We start from the raw sequence: 22,252 nt of genomic DNA on the forward strand, positions 1-22,252 counted from the left end.
TCATTTGTCAAGGCATTGAGTCTATGAAACTGTGAGGTAACATTCTAGCTCTAATAAAATTCTGGTTAGACCATACTTGGAATATTGTGTTCATTTCTAGTTGCCTCATCACATGAAGGATATGGAAGTTTTAGAGAGGGTTCAGAGAAGATTCACCAGGACACTGTATGGATTGGAGAACATGTCTTATGAGACAAGGTTAACAGAGCCTAGGGTCTTTCGCTTTGGAGCGAAGAAGGATGAGAGGTGACTCAATACGGGTCTACTAGATTATGGGAAGCATAGAGGAAGCCCCCTTTGCCCAAGGTGAGCGTAGCCAACACCAGAGACGTACAAAGTGAGGGGAGGAAAGTTTAGGAGAGACATCAGGGGTAAGTTTTTACACAGAGAGTAGTGGGTAGCTGGAATGTGTTGCCAGGTGTGGTGGAGGCTAGTGCATTACGGGCATTTAAAATACTCTTGGATAGACAGATGGATGAAAGGGAAAAAAAAGTGAGTTATGAGGTATGGAAGGGTTAGTTTTGTGAGTATGTTTACATATGTTATACAACATCATGAGCCAAAGGGCCTGAACTGTGCTATAACCATATATAACCATATAACCATTTACGGAGCGGAAACAGGCCATGTTGGCCTTTCGAGTCCGCACCGGTTCACTGATTTTGTGCACCCTCTTCAGGCAATATGTCTTGTTTTTTTTTAATCCTTAATTTTTAGGGGTACATGGGAACCTATAAAAATGCCCAAGTTTTCTTCGGCATAGAAAAAAAATAATTAAACCTGACCTCAACACAGATTCTGTTTATTTATGCCAAGTGAAACTGCCAGAATCACAGATGTTTTCCTCATGATTATACATTAGTCATTGTCTTGTATAAATGTTATTTAATCTCAAGGTTGGGATGGCTTTTTCCTCCCCTGATGATTCACTAATGGCTATGATTAAGTGCTCACTGTTTCCTTTCATGTTTAAGAATAAATTCGGTTCTTCTGAGCTACTTTGATGAACATTGTTTCCCACGTATATGTTGTTTCAATCTTTAATAAAAGTATTCTTTGAAGATTGTTGGATCACTGCAAAACCCAAGTCAGACTGGTCCATTTTCTATGAGCATGCAGGCTTTTCATTCAAAAAAATTCCAATGCTTTGGAGAAACACTATATCACACAATCACTCCATTAAGGCATGGTTTAATTCTGATGAATAATTAACTTTTATGTAATACCAAGAGACCTTTAATTGCTTTGTTCAAGGGGATGCAGAATATTTTGCATGTTTTATGTATTGGTACAACATTTATAGTGCAACAAGGTTCTTCAAAAGGACAGTAGTCTAGACTGAGCTATACGACAGTAGATGACAAAAGGGTGGTCCAAGAGGGATGTTTTACAGAAAAATGTAGATGTAAAATCCAGGGCTTAGAGCTTAAGCCACTGAAGATATGGCTTCCAATGGTAAAGTGATTACAATTTTCAATGATCAAGAAGCCAGCACTGCAAGAGTTTAGAGAATTTTAGAACGAGAAGAGATTATGGAGAGATGAAACATTGAAGGATGTAAAAACAAGGGTAGGAATTATAAAAACAAAGATGTTTAAACAGCAGCCAATGGAGGGCAGCATTCGTAGGTGAGAAATGAATATTACACAGTCTAATTTGGGAGAAGCTCTGTCCTGAGTGACACCCCTCCCCCCACCATTTCTAATCTTTTAACTGGTTAGTGTCAGCTTCTTAAGAAGGTTGTGAAAGATGTGCTTATCTGAAAAAGCGGAGAGTGTTCCTCCAAACTTCTACCTCGTTCCTCATACAAAGTGAAATGGGCTTTGAAACAAGGGTCACTCGCCACAGGCCATTCAACGTCTGACCTGTTCTCCAAGTCACAGTATTTATGTGGCTGATCCGGTTTAGCTTCAGGTCTATGGGGACTCAGTAAAGGTACTGAAACGTTACTAATGAAAATATTTTTCATGTTCAAGTCTTATTCCTGCCACACCTCCATATTTTCCTTTAAAAAATTGTTGATTACAGCACAGCTCTATGCCTAGAGGCCCATGTAGAGCTATTTGGCATGGCTGATGGGTCAGAGTGATTCTCAGCACCTATATCCTTCTGCAATATGCCCCATCATAATTGATGACAGCACAATATAGAGGCTCTTGAGAGAAAGAATCAGGTGAGTCCATTCTTCCTGCTTTCTGACAGGTAAACTGTTGGTCCGCTGATTAATAAATGGGGGTGGGGGGGGGAATAAAAGCATTAAAAGGACAAGTGTGGTTGTAGCTGCCTAGGCAGACGACTGGGATGAAAGCAGCATATTATTTTGGGGGATCATATCATGTATGCTTATTAATATTAGAGGACGAGGGCTGTAACCAAGGTGAGTACAACAAAAAAAGGTTGTACAGGTAAATATTTTAATTGTGCACAGCTGAATGCTGGAGTGGTGTGGTCCTCAGTTGATATTGAGGAATGGACTGGATATTGATTACTAGTGTCAGTGTTAGAAGTTGGTAGGTAAACCATATAGTTGCTATAAGCTGATTGCATTTCTGCAGACACAATTAACAGGAAACTAAAGTGCAATAATAGATCTCTTACACTGAGATTTTTCATTATTATGATACTGAAACACAGAAGCCGTGGACATCTTGTATTTGAAACATGTTACCCACTTCCACTACAAATGTTTGCATGTGAATTGATAGCACATACCTGCTGAGGTACTTTGAAACGGACATATGAACAAAGCTTCAGCATCTCCTCCATTTCATCAGGGGTAGACGGGATTAGTGGGACTTTGCTAACGTCTCCTTCTTGTTCCAGTGACTTTAACTCTTTCACAAATGTACTTTCTCTGGGATACCGCAGACCTAGGGTCACAGGGGAAGATTTCACCACATTAAAATTAAACAGCTCCATATCAATCATTCTGTCATGGTTATTGGTTAATGCAATGCCAATGTGGTTTCACAAGAGAGGACATCATTGGTTTTTATGCCCATTCTGGACACTTTGATAGTTCATGATCAGCTGCGTTGTAAACTAGAAGAAAAAACAGATGAAATGAATTCTAATAATTTAATTTCTGTGAACTATACAAACCATTAAATGAAAGATATTGTATCAAATTTGAAACAATAAAACTACAGTTAACACTATGATGTTTTGTTACAATCTTTACAATTTAAAAAAATTATTTTCATACTTTTGCCATCCACCAAACACATCTGCTACAAAATGCAGCACAGAAACAAATAATTTCTACAAAACGCTTGGTGACACAGTTGCCTGATTTTAGATACGCTGCAGATTACTCCACCAATTTCCCCTGCAGTTTAAATTAAAACACTTTTGCAATATGATGTGCTTAGAAGAATAACTTCAGTCACATAGTCCTAAAGTCTGCAATTCAGCTGATTATTCCAGTGTAATGATTCAGATTTATTGTCAGAGCACATAATACTTCAGCACTTGCAAACCCAAGGTTCTTTTTTTCCTGTGAGTGCGGCAGAATTACCATTCTGTAGCGCAAAACAAACTGTACAAAGCATAAACATCTAAACAAAGAACTGTAATCAGATGATGAATGTAAACAAACTGACTGTGCAATGCAGAGAAAACAAGAAGAAAATCAATAAGGAGTCCCTGATTGAGTTTGTCATTGAGGAGTCTGATGGTGGAGGGGTAGCAGCTGTTCCTGATAGTGCGAGTCTTGTGGCACCTATACCTCTTTCCTGATGACAGCAACAAGAACAGAGCAAGAACTGGGTGTTGTGGGTCTTTGATGATTGCTGCTGCTCTCCGACAGCATCGTTCCCTGTAGATGTACTCAAGAGTAGGGATGGTTTTGCCTGTGATGGGCTGTGTCCACTACCTTTTAGAGGGTTTTATGCTCAGGTGTTTCCATACCTGATCAAAAACACTTTCTACCACACCTCTGTCGAGATTTGCCAGGGTTTCTGGTGTTATACCAAACCTCCACAGACTCCTGAGGAAGTAGAGGTGCTGACGTGCTTTCTTCATGATACCACTGGTGTGTTGGGTCCAGGAAAGATCCTCTGAGATAGTGACCCTCAAAAAGTTAATTTTACTCACCCTCTCCATCTCTAATCCCCCAATGATCACTGGATTTTACACCTCTGGGTTTCCTTTCTAGAAGTCAACAGTCATGTCCTTAGTTTTGGTGACATTGAGTACAAGGCTGTTGTTGGTGCACCATTCAATCTCCATCCTGAATGGTGACTTTTCCCCTTCCTTTAAACAACCCACTACTGTGGTATAGTCGGAAAATTTGTAGATGGTGTTCTTGTCGTACCAAGCTACAGAGTCGTAGGTGTAAAGTGAGTAGGATAGGGGGCTAAGAATGCAGCCCTGTGGTGTTCTGGTACTGATGGAGATGGTGGAAGAGAAATTCTTACTAATCTTCACTGATTATGGTGGGGAGGTGAGGAAATCCATGATCCAATTACACAGTGAGGTGTTAACCCACAGGTCGTGGAGTTTGCTGATCCGTTTTGAGGGAATGATGGTGTTAAATGCCAAACTTTAGTTAATAAAGAGCATCTTGATGTATGTATCTTTTCTGTCCAGGTGTTCCAGGGCTTTGTGTAGAGCCAGTGAGATGGCATCCGCCATAGACCTGTTACTTCAATAGGTGAACTGGAACATATCCATGTCACCGCTCAGACAGGGATTGATATGCTTCATCGCCAGCCTTGCAAAACACTTCAGGTCAATAGTCATTAAGACAGGTTACGCACTCTACGATTGACGCCTGTTTGAAACAGGGTGGCACTGGACTTACTGTCGGCAGAAACACCAATTCAAAGGCTCAGCTGCTGAGGAATTTGAATACAATTTATTAAATAAATAAGTTAGTATCAGCAATAGTCACTGCAAATGGCAACAACATTCCTTATAGAGTCCTTCCGTACTCATGAGATTCCAGACCATTAGTAAGACTCCAAACTTCTGAAATGGCCAGTTCAAGGGAAATTGAAGATGTGTCTTGAACACTTGCCTTGCCAACTATGCACACAGCTCATAAATCTTTTTTTTTTTAAAGTTGCTATGATCAGAACAATTGTGCATGTTGGTTTCGTCTATCAAGATTCTCATTCTAAACAGCTCAAACCTTACGACACAATTATTACAGCAACAGTGCAAACATAAGGATGCCCATGTTGTGAATCATTGCTCCTTATAGATTTCTACCAACCATTTTTTTCTCTTAATTTTTGGCATCTCTTTTGACACTGTTTTAAAATTCTCTAGTCATCCCAGGAATTATTAGTTAATCTCCATCAAATTCTACAACAATGATCTCAAGTGATTTCATGTGACATTGTGTGCAAATTGTTTATTTTCCTGCATTATCTCCTACCAAAAAGGTCTAGTTATTGGAGGAAGCAAAATTCATTATTACTGCACTGTCATTCCCAAAGAAAATCTTAATTGTATTGTTCTGTTCTATATTCCTATTCAAGATTAAATCCAATATCATCTTACTCTGCGGCATGCTCTCATTATAAATTCAGATAGACACCACCAGAGCAGTACTCAAAAGTACTGAATGACTCAGTAGGTCATGCTCTATCTGTGGAGAGCAAGAGACAGTCAACATTTTTGCACTCTGCGCTTCTTCAGGTACCATACGAGACCTGCCGAGTTCATCCACCACTTTTGTGTATTGCTTCAGTTCTCCAACATCTCCAGACCTTCATCGAGTCACCATTTCTGATGGCTTGGAGGGTTACCTCCAAGTCTCTTTTTTTTTAAAAAACAGATGATGTGTAACCTGGTTTTTTTTTTAGATAATTTTTTATTTTTCACACTGTGAACCATATCAACCAAAATATGTACAAACGTTTCTCATTAAATTTACACAGTGGCATTTTCTCCCTTTTTTCCCCCTTTCCCTCCCTCCCCTCTTCCCACCCCCCTCCAAAACCCATAAATATTCAACATACACAATACAATAAAACCATAAAACAATATCTTCACACAAAGGAAAATAAACAAGAAAAATGTGTCATCTATATTTGTTACACACTGAATCTAGTCGTTTTGTCTTCTTATCATTTTAGGGGATAGAGGTCCGAGGCAAGTTCTCTCTGCTATGTTCCATGTATGGTTCCCAAATTTGTTCAAACAATGTGACTTATTTTTTAAAGTTTATGTTATTTTTTCCAATGGAATACATTTATTCATTTCCATGTACCATTGCTGTATTCTCATGTTCTCTTCTATTTTCTAAGTTGACATTATACATTTTTTTCCTACTGATAGAGCTATCATAATCAATCTTTTTTGCGCTTTATCCAATTTGAGGCCTAAATCTTTACTTCTTATGTTACTTAAAAGAAATATCTCTGGATTTTTTGGTATGTTATTTTTTTGTGATTTTATTTAATATCTGATTTAGTTCTTCCCAAAACGTATTCACTTATGTACATGCCTAAATTGCATGTAATGTTGTTCCCATTTCCTTCTTACAGCGAAGACATCTATCTGATAATGTTGAATCCCATTCTTTTAATTTTTGCGGAGTAATATATACCCTGTGTAACCATTTATACTGTCTCATGCGTAACCTTGTGTTTATTGTATTCTTCATAGATCCAGAACATAACTTTTCCCATGTTTCATTTTTTATCTTTATGTTTAAAACCTTTCCCCACTTCTGTTTAGGGTTATAGTTTATTTCATCATTTTTCTTATCTTGCAGCTTAATGTACATGTTCATTTTAAATGTTTTAATTATCATTGTGTCTGTCATCACATATTCAAAGCTGCTTCCTTCAGGTAATCTCAAGCTGTTTCCCAATTTATCCTTTAAATAAACTTTCAATCGATGTTATGCAAACATTGTACCATGAGTTATTCCATATTTGTACTTCAACTGTTCAAATGTTAATAAATTATTTCCCAAAAAACAATTTTCTATTCTTTTGATTCCTTTTCTCTCCCATTCTGTAAAGGAAAGGTTGTCTATTGTAAAAGGGATTAGCAGATTTTGAATCAATAGTAATTTGGTATTTGATCATTCGTTTTTTTTCCTTTCTAAGTGGATCTTCTTCCATGTATTAAGTAAATGATGCAATACTGGTGAGCTTTTATATTGTACCAACTTTTCATCCCACTTATAAAGTATATGTTCCGGTACCTTCTCCCCTATTTTAACTAGTTCTATCTTAGTCCAGTCTGATTTTCCCTTGTCTGGTAAAAATTTGATAAATACCTTAATTGTGTGGCTCTATAATATTTCTAAAGTTTAGTAACTGCAAACCACCTTGGTTATACCTCTCTGTTAATTTATCTAATGCTACCCTCGGTTTCCTCCCTTTCCACAAGAATTTCCTTATTATTCTGTTTAGTTCATTTAAAAAAAATTCTGTTAAGGGAATTGGTAATGTTTGAAATAAGTATTGTATCCTTGGGAACATGTTCATTTTAATGCAGTTTACCCTCCCTATCAATGTTAGTGGTAATTCTTTCCAATGTTCTAAGTCTTCCTGCAATTTCTTTATTAGTGGCTAATAATTTAGTTTGTAAAAATGGCTTAAGTTATTATCTAACCTGATAGGGGGCAACCTTTGTACCTGCAGGAGTGTAAGGGGACAGGACAATACCTGGCCGGCTGTCAATCAGTCGGCCTGAATGGATCAAGCCCCACCCAGTCAGGTGTCAATCATCCGCCGGGATATAAGTCTGCGCCGGCCTCCCGAGGCCTCACTCAGAGTTGCTGCAGCCACAGCCAGCCTGGCCCTGTGGAAGTCTTTGTGGATTAAAGCCTGTTGTACAGTCTTTATCTTTGTTTGTCTGATTCTGGCTAACAGTGCACCACACTAGGTATCGGATTGCTTGTACTTGTCATTTAAATGGTGATTCTTTTTTAAATTCTGTATAATCTGCGCTACTCATTGGCATCACTTCACTTTTATTTGTGTTGATCTTGTACCCCGCTATTTCTCCATGTTCCTTCAATTTCTTATGTAATTCTTTTATTGATATCTCTGGTTCTGTTAAGTATACTATGATGTCATCTGCAAATAAGCTGATTTTATACTCCTGCTCCTTTATTTTTATCCCTTTTATTTTATATTCTTATCAGTTCTGCCAAAGGTTCTATTGCTAAGGCGAACAATGAGGGGGATAATGGACATCCCTGTCGAGTTGACCTACTTAATTTAAATTGATTTGATACATATCCATTTACTGCTACCTTCGCCAACAGTCCATTATACAATGCTTTAATCCAATTTATATATTTTTTCTGGTAGATTGAACTTCTGTAATACTTTAAATAAGTAGTTCCACTCTACTCTGTCAAATGCTTTTTCTGCATCTAAAGCAACAGCCACTGTTGGTTTCTTATTTCCTTGAAGCATGAAGTTTATCTGCTGTTCCTCTTTTCTTAATAAAACCAGTTTGATCTTGTTTTACTATTTTTGGTACACAATCGGCCAATCTGTATGCTGATAATTTAGCTATTATCTTATAATCTGAATTAAGTGGAGATATTGGTCTATATGATGCTGGTGTTAGTGGATCCTTCCCGTCTTTGGTATTACTATAATTATTGCTGTTTTACATGAATCTGGCAAGTTTTGTGTTTCTTCTACCTGGTTCATTACTTCCAGGAGAGGAGGAATTAATAACTCTTTAAATATTTTATAAAATTCTATTGGAAATACATCCTCTACTGATGTTTTATTGTTCGGCAGCTTTTTTAATATATCCTGTACTTCCTCTATTTCAAATGGTTTTATTAGTTTGTTTTGTTCCTCTTCTTGCAATTTTGGCAGTTCAATTTTAGCTAAAAATTCCTCTATTTTAACATCTTTCCCCTTGTTCTCAGTTTGATATAATTGTTCATAAAATTCCTTAAAGTCTTAATTAATCTCTGTTGGATTATATGTAATTTGTTTGTCCTTTTTGCTTGATGCCAATACAGTTCTTTTAGCTTGTTCGGTTTTAAGTTGCAGGCTAATATTTTATGTGTTTTTTTCTCCCAGTTCATAATACTTTTGCTTTGTTTTCATTATGTTCTTCTCCACCTTATATGTTTGTAATGTTTCATATTTTATTTTTTTGTCTGCCAATTCTCTCCTTTTTGTTATATCATCTCTTTTTATTAGTTCCTTTTCTGTACTTACTATCTCCCTTTCCAACTGCTCTATTTCCCGATTGTAATCCTTTTTCATCTTATTTACATAACTTATTATCTGCCCTCTAATGAAGGCTTTCATTGCGTCCCATAATATAAATTTGTCTTTCACTGATTCTGTGTTTATTTCAAAATATGTTTTAATTTGGCGTTCAATAAACTCCCTAAATTCCTGTCTTTTAAGTAGCATGGAGTTTAACCTCCATCTATATGTTCTTGGTGGGATGTCCTCCAGTTCTATTGTTAATAACAGGGATGAATGATCTAATAGTAGTCTAGCTTTATACTCAGTTTTCCTAACACTGCCTTGAATATGGGCCAACCACAAAAACATATTCATCCTTAAGTATGTTTTGTGCCTACTCGAATAATATGAATATTCCTTCTCTCTTGGGTGTTGCCTCCTCCATATATCCATAAGTTTCATTTCATGCATTGATTTAACCATAAATTTGGCTACTTTATTCTTTTTGCTTGTCTTTTATCCAGTTTTATCCAACATTGGATCCAAATTAAGGTTAAAATCCCCTCCTATGAATATATTTCCTTGTGTGTCTTCAATTTTCAAAAAAAATCCTGCATAAACTTTTGATCCTTCTTGTTAGGCGCATATATATTGAGCAAATTCCAAAATCCTGAGTATATCTGACACTTTATCATTACAAACCTCCCTGCTGGATCTATTATTTCCTCCTCTATTTTGATTGGTACATTTTTGTTAAGTAATATAGCTACATCTCTAGCTTTTAAATTATAGGATGCTGCCGCTACGTGTCCTACCCAGTCTACCTTTAATTTGTTATGTTCCACTTCAGTTAGATGCGTTTCCTGTAGAAATGCTATATCTATTTTTTCCTTCGATAAATTTAGTAGCCTCTTCCTTTTAATTTGGTTATGTATTCCATTTATGTTTATAGTCATATAGTTCAACGTGGCCATCTTGTATCTTGCTTACACCTCTTTTCCACCTCCTCGCCACCTCCATCCCTTTTCCCCATTTTCATCTTAGTTTTCCCTTATTAAACTCAATGTCTGACAACACATTTAAAACATAAAATACCCCAACAGTTCCCACACCCAATAATACCTTAACCCCAAGTGCTCCCCCTCCTTCTCTGAGTTGTCCCTTATTCGTTGCCGGGCAACCACAACTCCCCTTTCCATTTGGATTGCGATCTTGCTTGCAAGCGTCAACTGATTTTGCAGTGACGGTTATTCCCCCCAGCACCCTCCCCAGAAAATACTTTTTTTTTTTTTTAAACACATATAACAAAGCTCTCTCTTTTTTCCCCCTTACTTCCTTCCTGCCTTTCTCTTTTCCCTCTTTAGTTCTTTACATGTACATTGTTTTTACATCTTTATATATACTTTATCGCCATTCTTCATTCTTGTTACATCTCTTCTTCTGTCCTGCAAACGTTCTGCAAATTGTTGTGCTTCCTCCAGATCCAAGAATAGTCTGTTTTGCTCCCCGGGCATATATATTTTAAGCACAGCTGGGTGTCTTAACATGAATTTATAACATTTTTTCCATAAAATCTTTTTCGCTGTATTAAACTCCTTCCTCCTCTTATAGAGTTCAAAACTTATGTCTGGGTAAAAAAATATTTTTTGACCCTTGTATTCCAATGGCTTATTATCTCCTCTAACTTTATTCCTTGCCCGCTCCAGAATATTTTCTCTTGTCGTATATCTCAAAAATTTTACTAAGATGGATCTTGGTTTTTGATGTGTCTGTGGTTTCAGAGTTAGTGCTCTGTGTGCCCTTTCTATTTCCATTTCTTCCTGCATTTCTGTCATTCCTAGGACCTTCGGGATCCATCCTTTTATAAATTCCTTCATGTCTGTGCCTTCTTCACCCTCCTTCAGGCCCACTATTTTTATGCTGTTTCGCCTACTATAATTTTCCAACATATCAGTTTTCTGAGATAACACTTATGTCTCTTTAATTTTTTTGTCACTTTCTTCCAATTTTTCCCTTGTCATTTACTTCCATTTCTACAGCCGTGTCCCGCTCTTCCACATTCTCTACTCTTTTCCCTATTTCTGTCATGACCAGCTCTAAACTTTGCATTTTATCTTCTGCTCTTTTCATTTTCCTTTTAATTGCACTAAATTCTAATGACAACCATTCTTTTAATTATCTCATTTGTTCTTCAAAAAAAGCTTTATCTATATTCTGTCCATCAGTTTTACTTTCTATTTCTCTGTGAAGATCTTGGTCTTCTTCTTCCTCTTCTTCTGCTTCTGTATCTGTGTTTGTGTCTTCTTCTTCTCTTCTTTGTGTCTGTGTCTCTTCTATTTTTCCTGATGAGCTGTTTATATCTCTTTGACAGGCCTCATCTTGCTGGGCCTCTTGCTGTTGGTCCTCCCCTCCTGTGCTGCTCGTCTGTCAGGCCTCCTGTCATTGATCCTCTTGTCGATCACCCCTCCGTCTTTCTTCCTCATCTGTTTCCTCGCTCCCTCCTCTGCCGCCTTCCTCATCCTTCAGCTGAGCACCCTGGCGTCGGGCGTCCCTCAGCTGTTCACGCTATGGCTGCCCGCTCCTCTGCTGAGCCCCCCCTCCCGTCGGTGTCCTTTTTTTTCTTTTGATTGCGCAGTTGCGCACTTTTGTTTGGCTCCGAGAGCCATTTTTGAAGTCCACCGGTTGGGAGGTCGCGACTCTGCAGGGCAGGCACTAACCTCGGGGATCGGGCGCTCCTCGCCACCACAGCTCCCTGTTCCTTCGTGCAGGTAAGGGCTTCTTCTTTCTTCTCCGGTGACTTTTCTTCTTTTTTTTCGGTTGTTTTTACTTTCTCCTTCTTGGACGCCATCTTCTTTCCCTTCTCTGTCACTTTATCTTCTATTTCTTACATTTTATTTTTGTTGTGCTTTGTCTTTTCCTAACTTTTTTCCTATTTTTCTAGAGAGGGCTGGTTTTCCCGACCGGCCTCTACTCCACCATGTGACTCCTTGCTGCGTAACCTGTTGAGTATTTCCAGACAATTCCTATTTATAATGCAATTAATATATTGCTATATTGTCAAGCTCCAAATGCTTGTTTTAACACAGTAGCTGCATAAGGGAAATTTTGTCTGATTGGCTGCCTTTTGCTGCAAGTTCTGAAACAAGAATTATGTATTAAAATGGTAGTGAAAATCTAGCAATGATCGTGAAAATGAAAGAATATCATGGATCAGTGTTCTCCTGAAAGGGCATGCATCCATGTTGCTGCCTGACCTGTGGAGTGTTTGCAGTATGTTCTTCTTTTATTTCTGCATTTTTAAAATGTTTGTCTATTCTTCCTTAAACCAATGGCCAGAGGCAGCAAAAATTTACCTGCAGGACAGATGAGTGTTAGGCCGCAGATGTCAGTTGGGTGTTGAGCAGCATAAACACCAGCAACATTACCACCCATTGATGTACCAATGAGATGGAAGGGTTTTCTGTTCAAGCCGATGCATTCAACAAACTGGAAAGAGAGAAAGCAAATATTCAAGGTTTGCAGGTCATCTCAAAGGAGTCCAGTCCAGACTTTCAGACTCTAAATTCAGAAACTAAACCGTCAGCTTAGTGACAGCTTTTAGTAGATAATAATGACCCTGCGATTACAGAACAACAAGTCTTTCTATAAAATAAATTCACAACCTTTTTCTCGTGTATTGTAGCACAGAATTCAAAAGATTATTCAATGACAATTCAGTGCATTTCATTTTTAAATTTATTCAAAGCCTAGAATGTCACTGGTTTGAGGAAATCCATTACATAACCATAAATCAAGGATAATAGTTTGGTCTAACTGAAAAGAAAGAGCAGCTTATGTATTTAATCTACTTCAGAAGCAGTCCGTTTAACACAAGAGGATGACGTCCAAATGTATAAACAGTTAAAGCATTTGGGATACTTTATTGTCAAGTATATGGCCCTTAAATCGTGCCAATTTTCCTTATGTTAACATATTACTTCAATTTATTGATTACAAAATGAACTCAGCTAAGTGAGGATTTTCACAAATGTTGATTTGCTCCAGCAATTCAATGTATTCAAGATTCCAGAATAGATTCTATTCTATTAAAGGTCCAAGTTGCCATGGAGATAAACTCAATTACCACAGAGCACAAGTTCAGTGATTTCGAATATTCATAAAAAATCTTGTGATATTGAGCATTTCTTGTCTAATTAAATCATTAAGCTATTGATGAGAAATATTACCAATATTGTGGCTATTGCTGTAATATTAAATAACTGGTGAAAGTTTGAGCAGACTCAGAAATATAAAATAAACATCTGCAAATGAATAAAGAAGATACTCTTGATATAAAACCAAGGAAGTAACTACTCTCAAGAGATTCCAGAAGACATAATCTCACCATATGACTTTTATATCTAATTCATTTTCAGCCATTTTATTTAAACACCAGCAGTAGACTCGCCAAGGCAAATAGCGCCTTTGGAAGACTACACAAAAGAGTCTGGAAAAACAACCAACTGAAAAACCTCACAAAGATAAGCGTATACAGAGCCGTTGTCATACCCACACTCCTGTTCGGCTCCGAATCATGGGTCCTCTACCGGCATCACCTACGGCTCCTCGAACGCTTCCACCAGCGTTGTCTCCGCTCCATCCTCAACATTCATTGGAGCGCTTTCATCCCTAACGTCGAAGTACTCGAGATGGCAGAGGTCGACAGCATCGAGTCCACACTGCTGAAGATCCAGCTGCGCTGTGTGGGTCACGTTTCCAGAATGGAGGACCATCGCCTTCCCAAGATCGTGTTATATGGCGAGCTCTCCACTGGCCACCGTGACAGAGGTGCACCAAAGAAAAGGTACAAGGACTGCCTAAAGAAATCTCTTGGTGCCTGCCACATTGACCACCGCTAGTGGGTTGATATCGCCTCAAACCGTGCATCTTGGCGCCTCACAGTTTGGCGGGCAGCAACCTCCTTTGAAGAAGACTGCAGAGCCCACCTCACTGACAAAAGGCAAAGGAGGAAAAACCCAACATCCAATCCCAACCAACCAATTTTTCCCTGCAACCGCTGCAACCGTGTCTGCCTATCCCGCATCGGACTTGTCAGCCACAAACGAGCCTGCAGCTGACGTGGACATTTACCCCCTCCATAAATCTTCGTCCGCGAAGCCAAGCCAAAGAAATCATTAAGCTATTGATGAGAAGTATTACCAATATTGTGGCTATTGCTGTAATATTAAATAACTGGTGAAAGTTTGAGCAGACTCAGAAATATAAAATAAACATCTGCAAATGAGTAAAGAAGATACTCTTGATATAAAACCAAGGAAGCAACTACTCTCAAGAGATTCCAGAAGACATAATCTCACCATATGACTTTTATATCTAATTCATTTTCAGCCATTTTATTTAAACACCAGCAGTTTCTAATTCTCCAAAGACATCAAGGGAAAATGCCACCCTGCCTTCCAATAGTTCTTAGATTTATATCATAAACTGTCCAGATTAGAAGGGCTCTATGCTCAGATTGTTTAAAGTCATCTGAGTCCATTGCACAATACTTTTGAAAGGAGGAAACTTAATTGTGATGGAATCACATCAGCACCGAGGTCCTCCCTTTTTTTTATTTTTTTTTGCGGGAAACTTCAACACAGTCAAGCCCCTGGTCTCCAAAATTCAAGCAACTAGCAGCCTCAAGCAATCGGCCAAAAAAAGGTTAAAAACTACGCATTTAAAATTGTACCTTTGGTGAAGATGGGAGCGAATATTCAGCCAGTGGAGGCCCTTGGTCGGGCTTTGCTTGTAACAGCTGTTTGGACAAAATTGTGTGAAACAGCAAAGGTGTCATCCAGGAGCTGGTTGATGCCGCTCGGCGTTGGAGTGACACTTTTAAAATGTATCTTTATCCCTGTGTAATGGAGGATTTAGACCCTGCTTTTGCTTATGCAAAGCTGAGTATCAGTAACCTACTTTGAGAATAATGTAGGAATCAGCAGGCATAAGCTAAATTCCACCATGGGGCCCAGAGATGCAGTTATCTGACAAAAAGACATCTGGTACCAAGAACGTTTAATCTTCTTGCTTGTTAGCCAGTTGCTGACTTTTGAGATTGATGGGATTGTTGGTCGCAGACTGTCAGGCGAGACCTTGCAGCTAAGTAAACCATTGTATTCAAAGTGATAAGCTAGAAAGTTGTGGTATTTGATAGAAGCCTAGGCGTGCTCGGTTATTTTTTTTTTTTGCGCAGGGAATAGGTGTTTGAGTAAGCAATTTTTGTTAATATAAGCTGTGGTCCCGATGCTGAAGTTTGAGCCTCTCTGAGGGGTGGAAACATCTGTCAGCAAGAAGAAGAACTTCTAGAGTCCAACCAACATCCCGGTCGGGGAAGGTGGAGAAGCTGCTACCGGCGCCCCGACAACCTACTACAAGTGTGCGGTCGTTGCCTCACTTCGGCAGTTGGGACCAGTCCAGACATTGATAAGTATAATTGGGAAGGGCTTGCATATTGTAGTTTGATATCAGCTTAAGATTTTGTAATAAAGATTTGTACAAACTGAAGTGCTCTTGGCGCGTGTGTCTCTGTTTTCTTTCGGTAGCTCAAACGCTGTGACCAATCTAAAACAAACAAATTGAGAGATACAAGTTTACAAGGACACCCTGCTTAGTAAGAGTCACCCCAATCAGAGGCTGGGGAGGAGGGGGTTAATTATCGATAATGTTATTGTTCATCTTTTGGGTAGCTCCATGGGGTGGGTAAGAGGAACCTGCAGATGCAGAGATGGTTAAATATTGTCAAAAAAAGTGACTGAAAATAAGTAAAATGCTTTAAGGTTTATATATTCATCCAAGTGAAGTTTGTTCAGTGTAAGTACAGAATAATACTTCTGTCTTTTAAACTATTTATTCTTAATGCAGGTGTATTTCTCATTGTTGTGACTATTCCTCGAGATCAGGATGATGGTCTTCATTCCTATGGGCTCTCAAGTGGCTTATGAGTCCAATCTTGGAAAATGGCCGACAGAGCGAAGACGCCTGTATGTGTATTTGTTTAACGTGTACTTAATGTGGCACTTCAAGAATCACACGATACTTTATAAATCAACCAACTACTTCCAATGGCATGAAAAGCACAATTAGAAATGATGGATTTGTTGCAGTCTTCATCCACCTTCACAGGCATTGAGCTGCCATGGGTGATCCTACCAGGAGCATAGCTCCAGACGGCATCACTCTCAGGATCTCAGGACCACAAAAGCTTCTCCACCAAGACAAGGTGACAACTCACGGAGAAGGTGTATTAGTTAAGCATTAAAGGAGTTAAGTCTCAAGCGAATAGAAAATACACTTATCTGGTATATACCAATCCCCGTAGGTGCTGGATACCAGGGGTTTTACTTTACGTAGTAATCCAGTAAGAGACCCATCTGCAGGAATATACACAGCCATCATAACTAGTTCCCATTCCTTAGCCCATGAGTAAGCAAATTCAACTACTGTTAATTTTTTATTCACTGGAGGAGTGAGGAGTTATAAACTTTGCTTCTTCTTACTTCTCAATGGCCCTTTCTGCTGGCATTGATAAGCCTAAGCCTTTTTTCCAGGGTATGGATATCTAAAACTGGAAAGCATAAATTTAAGACGAGTGGGGAAAGATTTAAAAAGGGGCCTGAGGGGTTCCTACTTCACACAGAGGGTGGTGGGTATATTGAATGAGTTGCCAGAGGAACAAGGACAAAGGTAACATTTAAAAGACATTTAGGTAAGGTACAAGAATAGGAAGGGTGTGAAGGGATATGGGCTGAATGCCAGCAAATAGGACCAGCTTGGTCAGCATGAACAGTTGGGCTGAAGGGCCTGTTTGCATCCTGAAGAGCGTTGAACTCTCTGACTCGAAGACACTCAGTGTATGTGAATACAGGGCTCCGTTCAGATGTGGTTCTTCCATCAACAAATAAATCATTAACATTCATTTTTGAAGACTATGTCTGAATAATGAATACAATGTTTACCCATGTTGTGGAGGATTGTGATCCTAGAAAAACCATCCCTTCTGCTGAATTTCCATAACACAAACATTTTTATTCCATCGAATCCCATGTTATAAAGTGGAGATGTAATGCCCCACAGTAATGCTCCACAGATGTGCAGTTGAAAAGCAAGAGAATTTTGGTTGTATTGTAGAAAGAAGGTTTACTGTCTTAATTAACTCGAAATGAATCCCTTGTCAGTTTCCAAAGCAAATTTCTCAAGTTGCCCCCCAGTGTGAATTGATAGCCAGTAATGAAACAGTTAAAATGCCAGTAGTGAATCAGTTTTCTGTAAACAGTTTGTGCCTCCCCACCACCCCCACCCCCAACATAAAGTCTGTAAAAGTGAATTTTTACTCCATATCTCAATTTTTTTTGGTAGAAATTTGTGAATTTCATAAAGGAAAATTTACATTACCCAATCTGCCTTCACATGAGAGGGTGCACCGAACTTGACATGCGAGACAACTCAGTGCTTGTGGAACCCCATGCAATCAAGAACTCAACACAGAGAAGAAAGAGAAAAAAAATGTAGAGGAGTGGGGGAACATTTGGTGATTTAAGTTGCCGGGCTTTTCTTTGAAGTTAACATTCCTATTTACTTCGGACAGCAGAAAAACTGACGGTGATCCATCCAAGTAAGATGGATTCTCACTTAACTTTCAGGCAATCATGTGCCTATCTTGTATCAGTTACAATTCCTGAGAAAAAGAGGGATGTTCATAAATAATGTTACAAAACTGTGAAGTTCTGGCAGATGCAGTACAATGCTGGTAAACAGGAGGGATCCACTTTGGAAGGAAAAATTGTAGATCAGATTATTTAAATTATATTGGGTGCTGGGATTTCGGAGTGCTTTGCATTAACTGAAATAGGTTGATTTGGCAGGAGCAACAGGAAATCAAGAAGGCAAATGGAACACTGGCCTTCATTGCTAGAGGGGTTGAATTTAAGGGCAGGGAGGTTCTGCTGCAACTACACAGGATACTGGCGAGGCTGCATCCTGCAGCACTGGTCTCCTCACTTGAGTAAGGGTACACCAGCCCTGCAAGCAATGGAGAAGGAGGATCACAATGTTGATTCGAGAGATGAGGAGATTATTATACGAGGAGAGATTGTCACCTGGGACTCACTGGAATTCAAAAATGGGAGTGGACCTTATAGAAACATATAAACTTATGAAGGCAGGGAAGTTTCTACTGGTAGGTGCAACGAGAACTCAGGGACATAGCCTTAAGATTCAGGGGAGTAGGTCTTGTGGTGATATGGTTGTGTGTACTTGCTGACCCGCCCTCCTGGTGACTTCCTGTCCTTGACTCCTCCCTGGTCTCTCCCATGTGACTCAGGCCATAAAGGTAGAGTCCCCTCTCCCTCTCCTCTTTTTCCCTAGCCTGCCTGGACCCGGGCCAGCAGTCTCTTGTACAATAAAATCTATCGTTTCCCCTCAGTCATTGACTCCGTAATTATTGGGGCAACTGGTAGTGCCCAACAGTTTATTATACAAGATTTTGTACGTCTCCGGTAATCGAGAAGTTGCTGCGCCCCAAAAGGCTAGAGGTAGACCCCCAAGTCCTGGGTGCATTGGTACTCTTCGAACAGTGGGTGAAGTCTTTTAATAATTTCCTCAACGTAGCCGCTGAAGTGGTCGACTCTGACGAAAAGAAGTTAAAGATCCTACAGGCACAAGTTAGCCAGAGGTCCTACCTGGCCACCCAAACCAGCGCGACCTATGACGAGGTGATGGTTGAGCTACGGGCACTGTACAAGCCTAAAGTGAACGTGGTATACTCCCGTTACCTGCTGGTGTCCCAAAAACAACAGCCTGGTGAGTTCGCTGAAGAGTTAATCCGATCCTTGGTCATACTGGGGAAAGACTGTCTGGGGAACCCCAAGGCCACAATATCGTTGACCCGGTGGGTGGAAGATCTGGTCTGAGACACTTATGTGCCGGGATTGAGGTCAGATTATATTCGACAACGTCCCCTCGAGGAGGATTAACTCCCGCTAAAAAGGGCGATCCGCCTGATCAGAACTCTAGACTGGGCCCAGCGCCAAGCAGTGTCGATCGCGGGCAGAAGCGGGCCTCCCATGTACGTTCCGCCATGAGGGCTGCCGTCCTGGGACTCAGCATCAGGGTTAATTGACATGACAGCAGCTGCAATAACGCCGATAGCATCGTTGAGATGCAACTTCTTCGGGCAGGCTTGGCACGCAAGACGCCTCTGCCCTGCGAGAGGAGACATGTGCTCGGGCTGCGGGAAGAAGGCCCATTACCAAAAGATCTGCCAGTCCCAACCCCAGTCAGGGACCAGCGTGGCGTGTGTGCCAGAGGAGCTTTCGGTATTGACCGCGTGCATGGTGAGGGGGTCCCATCTTATCGGCTACCACCCCCAACCTGTACACCACAGCCTACAGCACCAATGATGTCACTTCTGCCCACCATAACTCCACTTCCTCTTTCTTCTCCAACAAGTGCTGCATGGTCAACATGGAGGTCGCCATCTTGGGCGGGCCTCCCCACCGACGACAACGATGGAGAAATGCCTGTCCTGGCATCAGTGACGCTGAACCAAGCCCACCCTCATCCGATCTCGAACTCCATGATGAAGATCGAGGTGAATGGGCATAAGACGAACTGCCTTTTTGATAGCGGCAGTACAGAAAGTTTTGTTCACCCTGATGTGGTCCACAGACTCTCCCTTCTTGTCAGGCCGACGGCAGCGATGGACCAACAGACATGTATCTGGGGGTATTGTGTAGCATCTTTGACGGTGGGGGGGGGGATGTTACAATGACTTTGTACTGTTGATTATGCTCCAGCTCTGCGCACCGATCCTCATGGACCTTGACCTTCAGAGTCAGTTCAGGAGTGTAATGATGGTGTTCGGAGGTCCCAACCCCCAGCTCTCAGACTCCCACGCCCAGCCAAGTACCCGGTCTCCGGCACTGTCCTGTGGTCTCACCACCTTACAGGTGGCTCCTCCATCACTATTCGCGAACCTCACCCCGGACTACAAACCAATCGCCTCCAAGAGTAGGCGCTATAGCACGGAGAATATGCAGTTCATCCAGGCTAAGGTTCAGCAACTTCTGGCGGAGGGAATCATTGACCCTAGCACCAGTCCCTGGAGGGCACAGGTCCTCGTGGTCAGAGGGGTGGGCAAGCCCCGGATGGTAATCGACTACAGTCAAACCATCAACCGCATCACCCAGTTAGACGCAGACCCGCTACCACGGATAGCTGACTTGGTCAATACGGTTGCACGATACAGAGTTTTTTCGACCATTGACCTCAAGTCGGTTTACCATCAACTTCCCCTCGTCCGAGCGATCAAATCTACATGGGATTCGAGGCCGACGGAAAATTATTCCATTTACCCGGCCGGGTAATTCAATGAACCCCCCCGTCCCGATGCCCTATCCTGAGGGACGTGCACCAGCGTGCATCTTGACCGTCTCCAGACCCTCCATGATAATCTGTTCCATCCTGGAGTCACAAGGCTATACCACTTCGTTAAGACTCTGAACCTCCTGTACTCTGTTGAGGACGTCCCGTCCACGACCAGACGATGCCAGATCTGCGATGAGTATAAGCTGCAGTTCTACCGGCCAGAAAAGTCACACCTCATCAAGGCCACATGCCCCTTCGAACGACTCAGTGTCGATTTCAAGGGCCCCCTCCCAACCTCCAATAGGAACTCCTACTTCCTGACAGTGGTGGATGAATTCTCCAGGTTCCCCTTTGCTATTCCCTGTCTGGATACGACCTTGACAGCAGTTATTAAGGTGCTGCGCAGCATCTTCACCCTGTTCAAGTACCCCGACTATATTCATAGTGACCGGGGGCCTCGTTCATGAGTGAGGAGCTGCGACAATACTTCTTGGCCAGAGGCATAGCCACCAGCAGGACCACCAGTTATAACCCCAGGGGTAATGGCCATGTGGAAAGGGAGAATGGCACCGTCTGGAAGGCAGTGCTCCTGGCCCTCAGGTCCAAAAATATGCCAGTGTCCCGCTGGCAGGACGTTCTGCTCGAGGCTCTCCATGCCATCCGGTCATTGCTATGCACCACTACTAACACCATCCCGCATGAACACCTCTTTGCTTTCCCTAGGAGATCGGTGAATGGTTCATCCATCCCTCCCTGGTTGGCAACCCCAGGGCCGGTTCTACTTCGGAAGCACATCAGGGGCCATGAGATGGACCCACTGGTTGAAGTGGTGCACCTCATACATTCTAATCCCCAGTATGCATTTGTGAGGTACCCAGATGGCCACGAGGACACTGTGCCAATACGAAACCTGACAAGGGCCTGAGACCCTGCAACTGCCTTACTGGCCACTAACCACGCTGCAGATCCAATCGTGCTGCACCAGAGCATGACCCTGGAGTCCAAGCCACCTGCCTCGCCGCCAGACATCCAGGAATTTACTCCCTGCGAGGCACTGGACCTCCCCCCATCACTCCGGGAGTCCCCCACCAGCACCCCCACCCCGATGGTTCCTGCAGTAGACTCTCCCTGACGGCCCCCTCCCCGGAGGAGCGCTGCATGGACATGCCAGCCCCTCGCTGTCCGGCAGAAGGAGGAGGTCGCCTGTGTGACTAAACCTCTAGTCGGAGGGAGCATCCGCTTTTCCGTCTACCCTTTGTTATTGCTATTGTCATTGTTATGTCTCTATTGTTCCCAGTGGGATCTATTTTAAAAAGAGGGGGTGAATGTGGTGATATGGTTGTGTGTACTGGCTGGCCCCACCCTCCTGGTGACTTCCTGTCCTTGACTCCTCCCTGGTCTCTCTCATGTGACCCAGGCCATAAAGGTCGAGTCCCCTCTCCCCCTCCTCATTTTCCCTAGCCTGGACCCGGGCCAGCAGTCTCTTGTATAATAAAGCCTATCGTTCCCCTCAGTCTTTGTCTCCGTAATTATTGGGGCAGCTGGTAGCGCCCAACAGATCTAAAGCAGGCATGAGAAGGAACCAGAGAGTAGTGAATCTACGGAATTCTCTGCCCAAGGAAGCAGTCGAAGCCGCCTCATTAAATATATTGAAGACACATTTGGACTGATTCTATCACAGTAAGGAAATTAAAGGTTGGTGGGGGGGTGGG

At 41.5% G+C, this 22,252-nt stretch overlaps 1 protein-coding gene across 2 annotated transcripts in view; it reads right to left on the minus strand.

Annotated features, from left to right (window-relative positions):
- Positions 1 to 22,252, minus strand: part of LOC138764138 (monoacylglycerol lipase abhd6-A-like) — an 87,381-nt gene that overhangs the window by 13,637 nt on the left and 51,492 nt on the right. For both annotated transcript variants that reach the window (XM_069939596.1, XM_069939595.1), the window contains exons 5-6: positions 12,488 to 12,620; positions 2,713 to 2,870 (exon numbers count right to left, since the gene is read on the minus strand). In XM_069939596.1, the coding sequence (XP_069795697.1) occupies positions 2,713 to 2,870; positions 12,488 to 12,620 (291 nt within the window). The remainder of the gene's footprint in view (positions 1 to 2,712; positions 2,871 to 12,487; positions 12,621 to 22,252) is intronic.

The sequence above is a fragment of the Narcine bancroftii genome, chromosome 5, assembly GCF_036971445.1.
Source record: "Narcine bancroftii isolate sNarBan1 chromosome 5, sNarBan1.hap1, whole genome shotgun sequence".
In the NCBI taxonomy this organism is placed as follows: Eukaryota; Metazoa; Chordata; class Chondrichthyes; order Torpediniformes; family Narcinidae; genus Narcine; species Narcine bancroftii.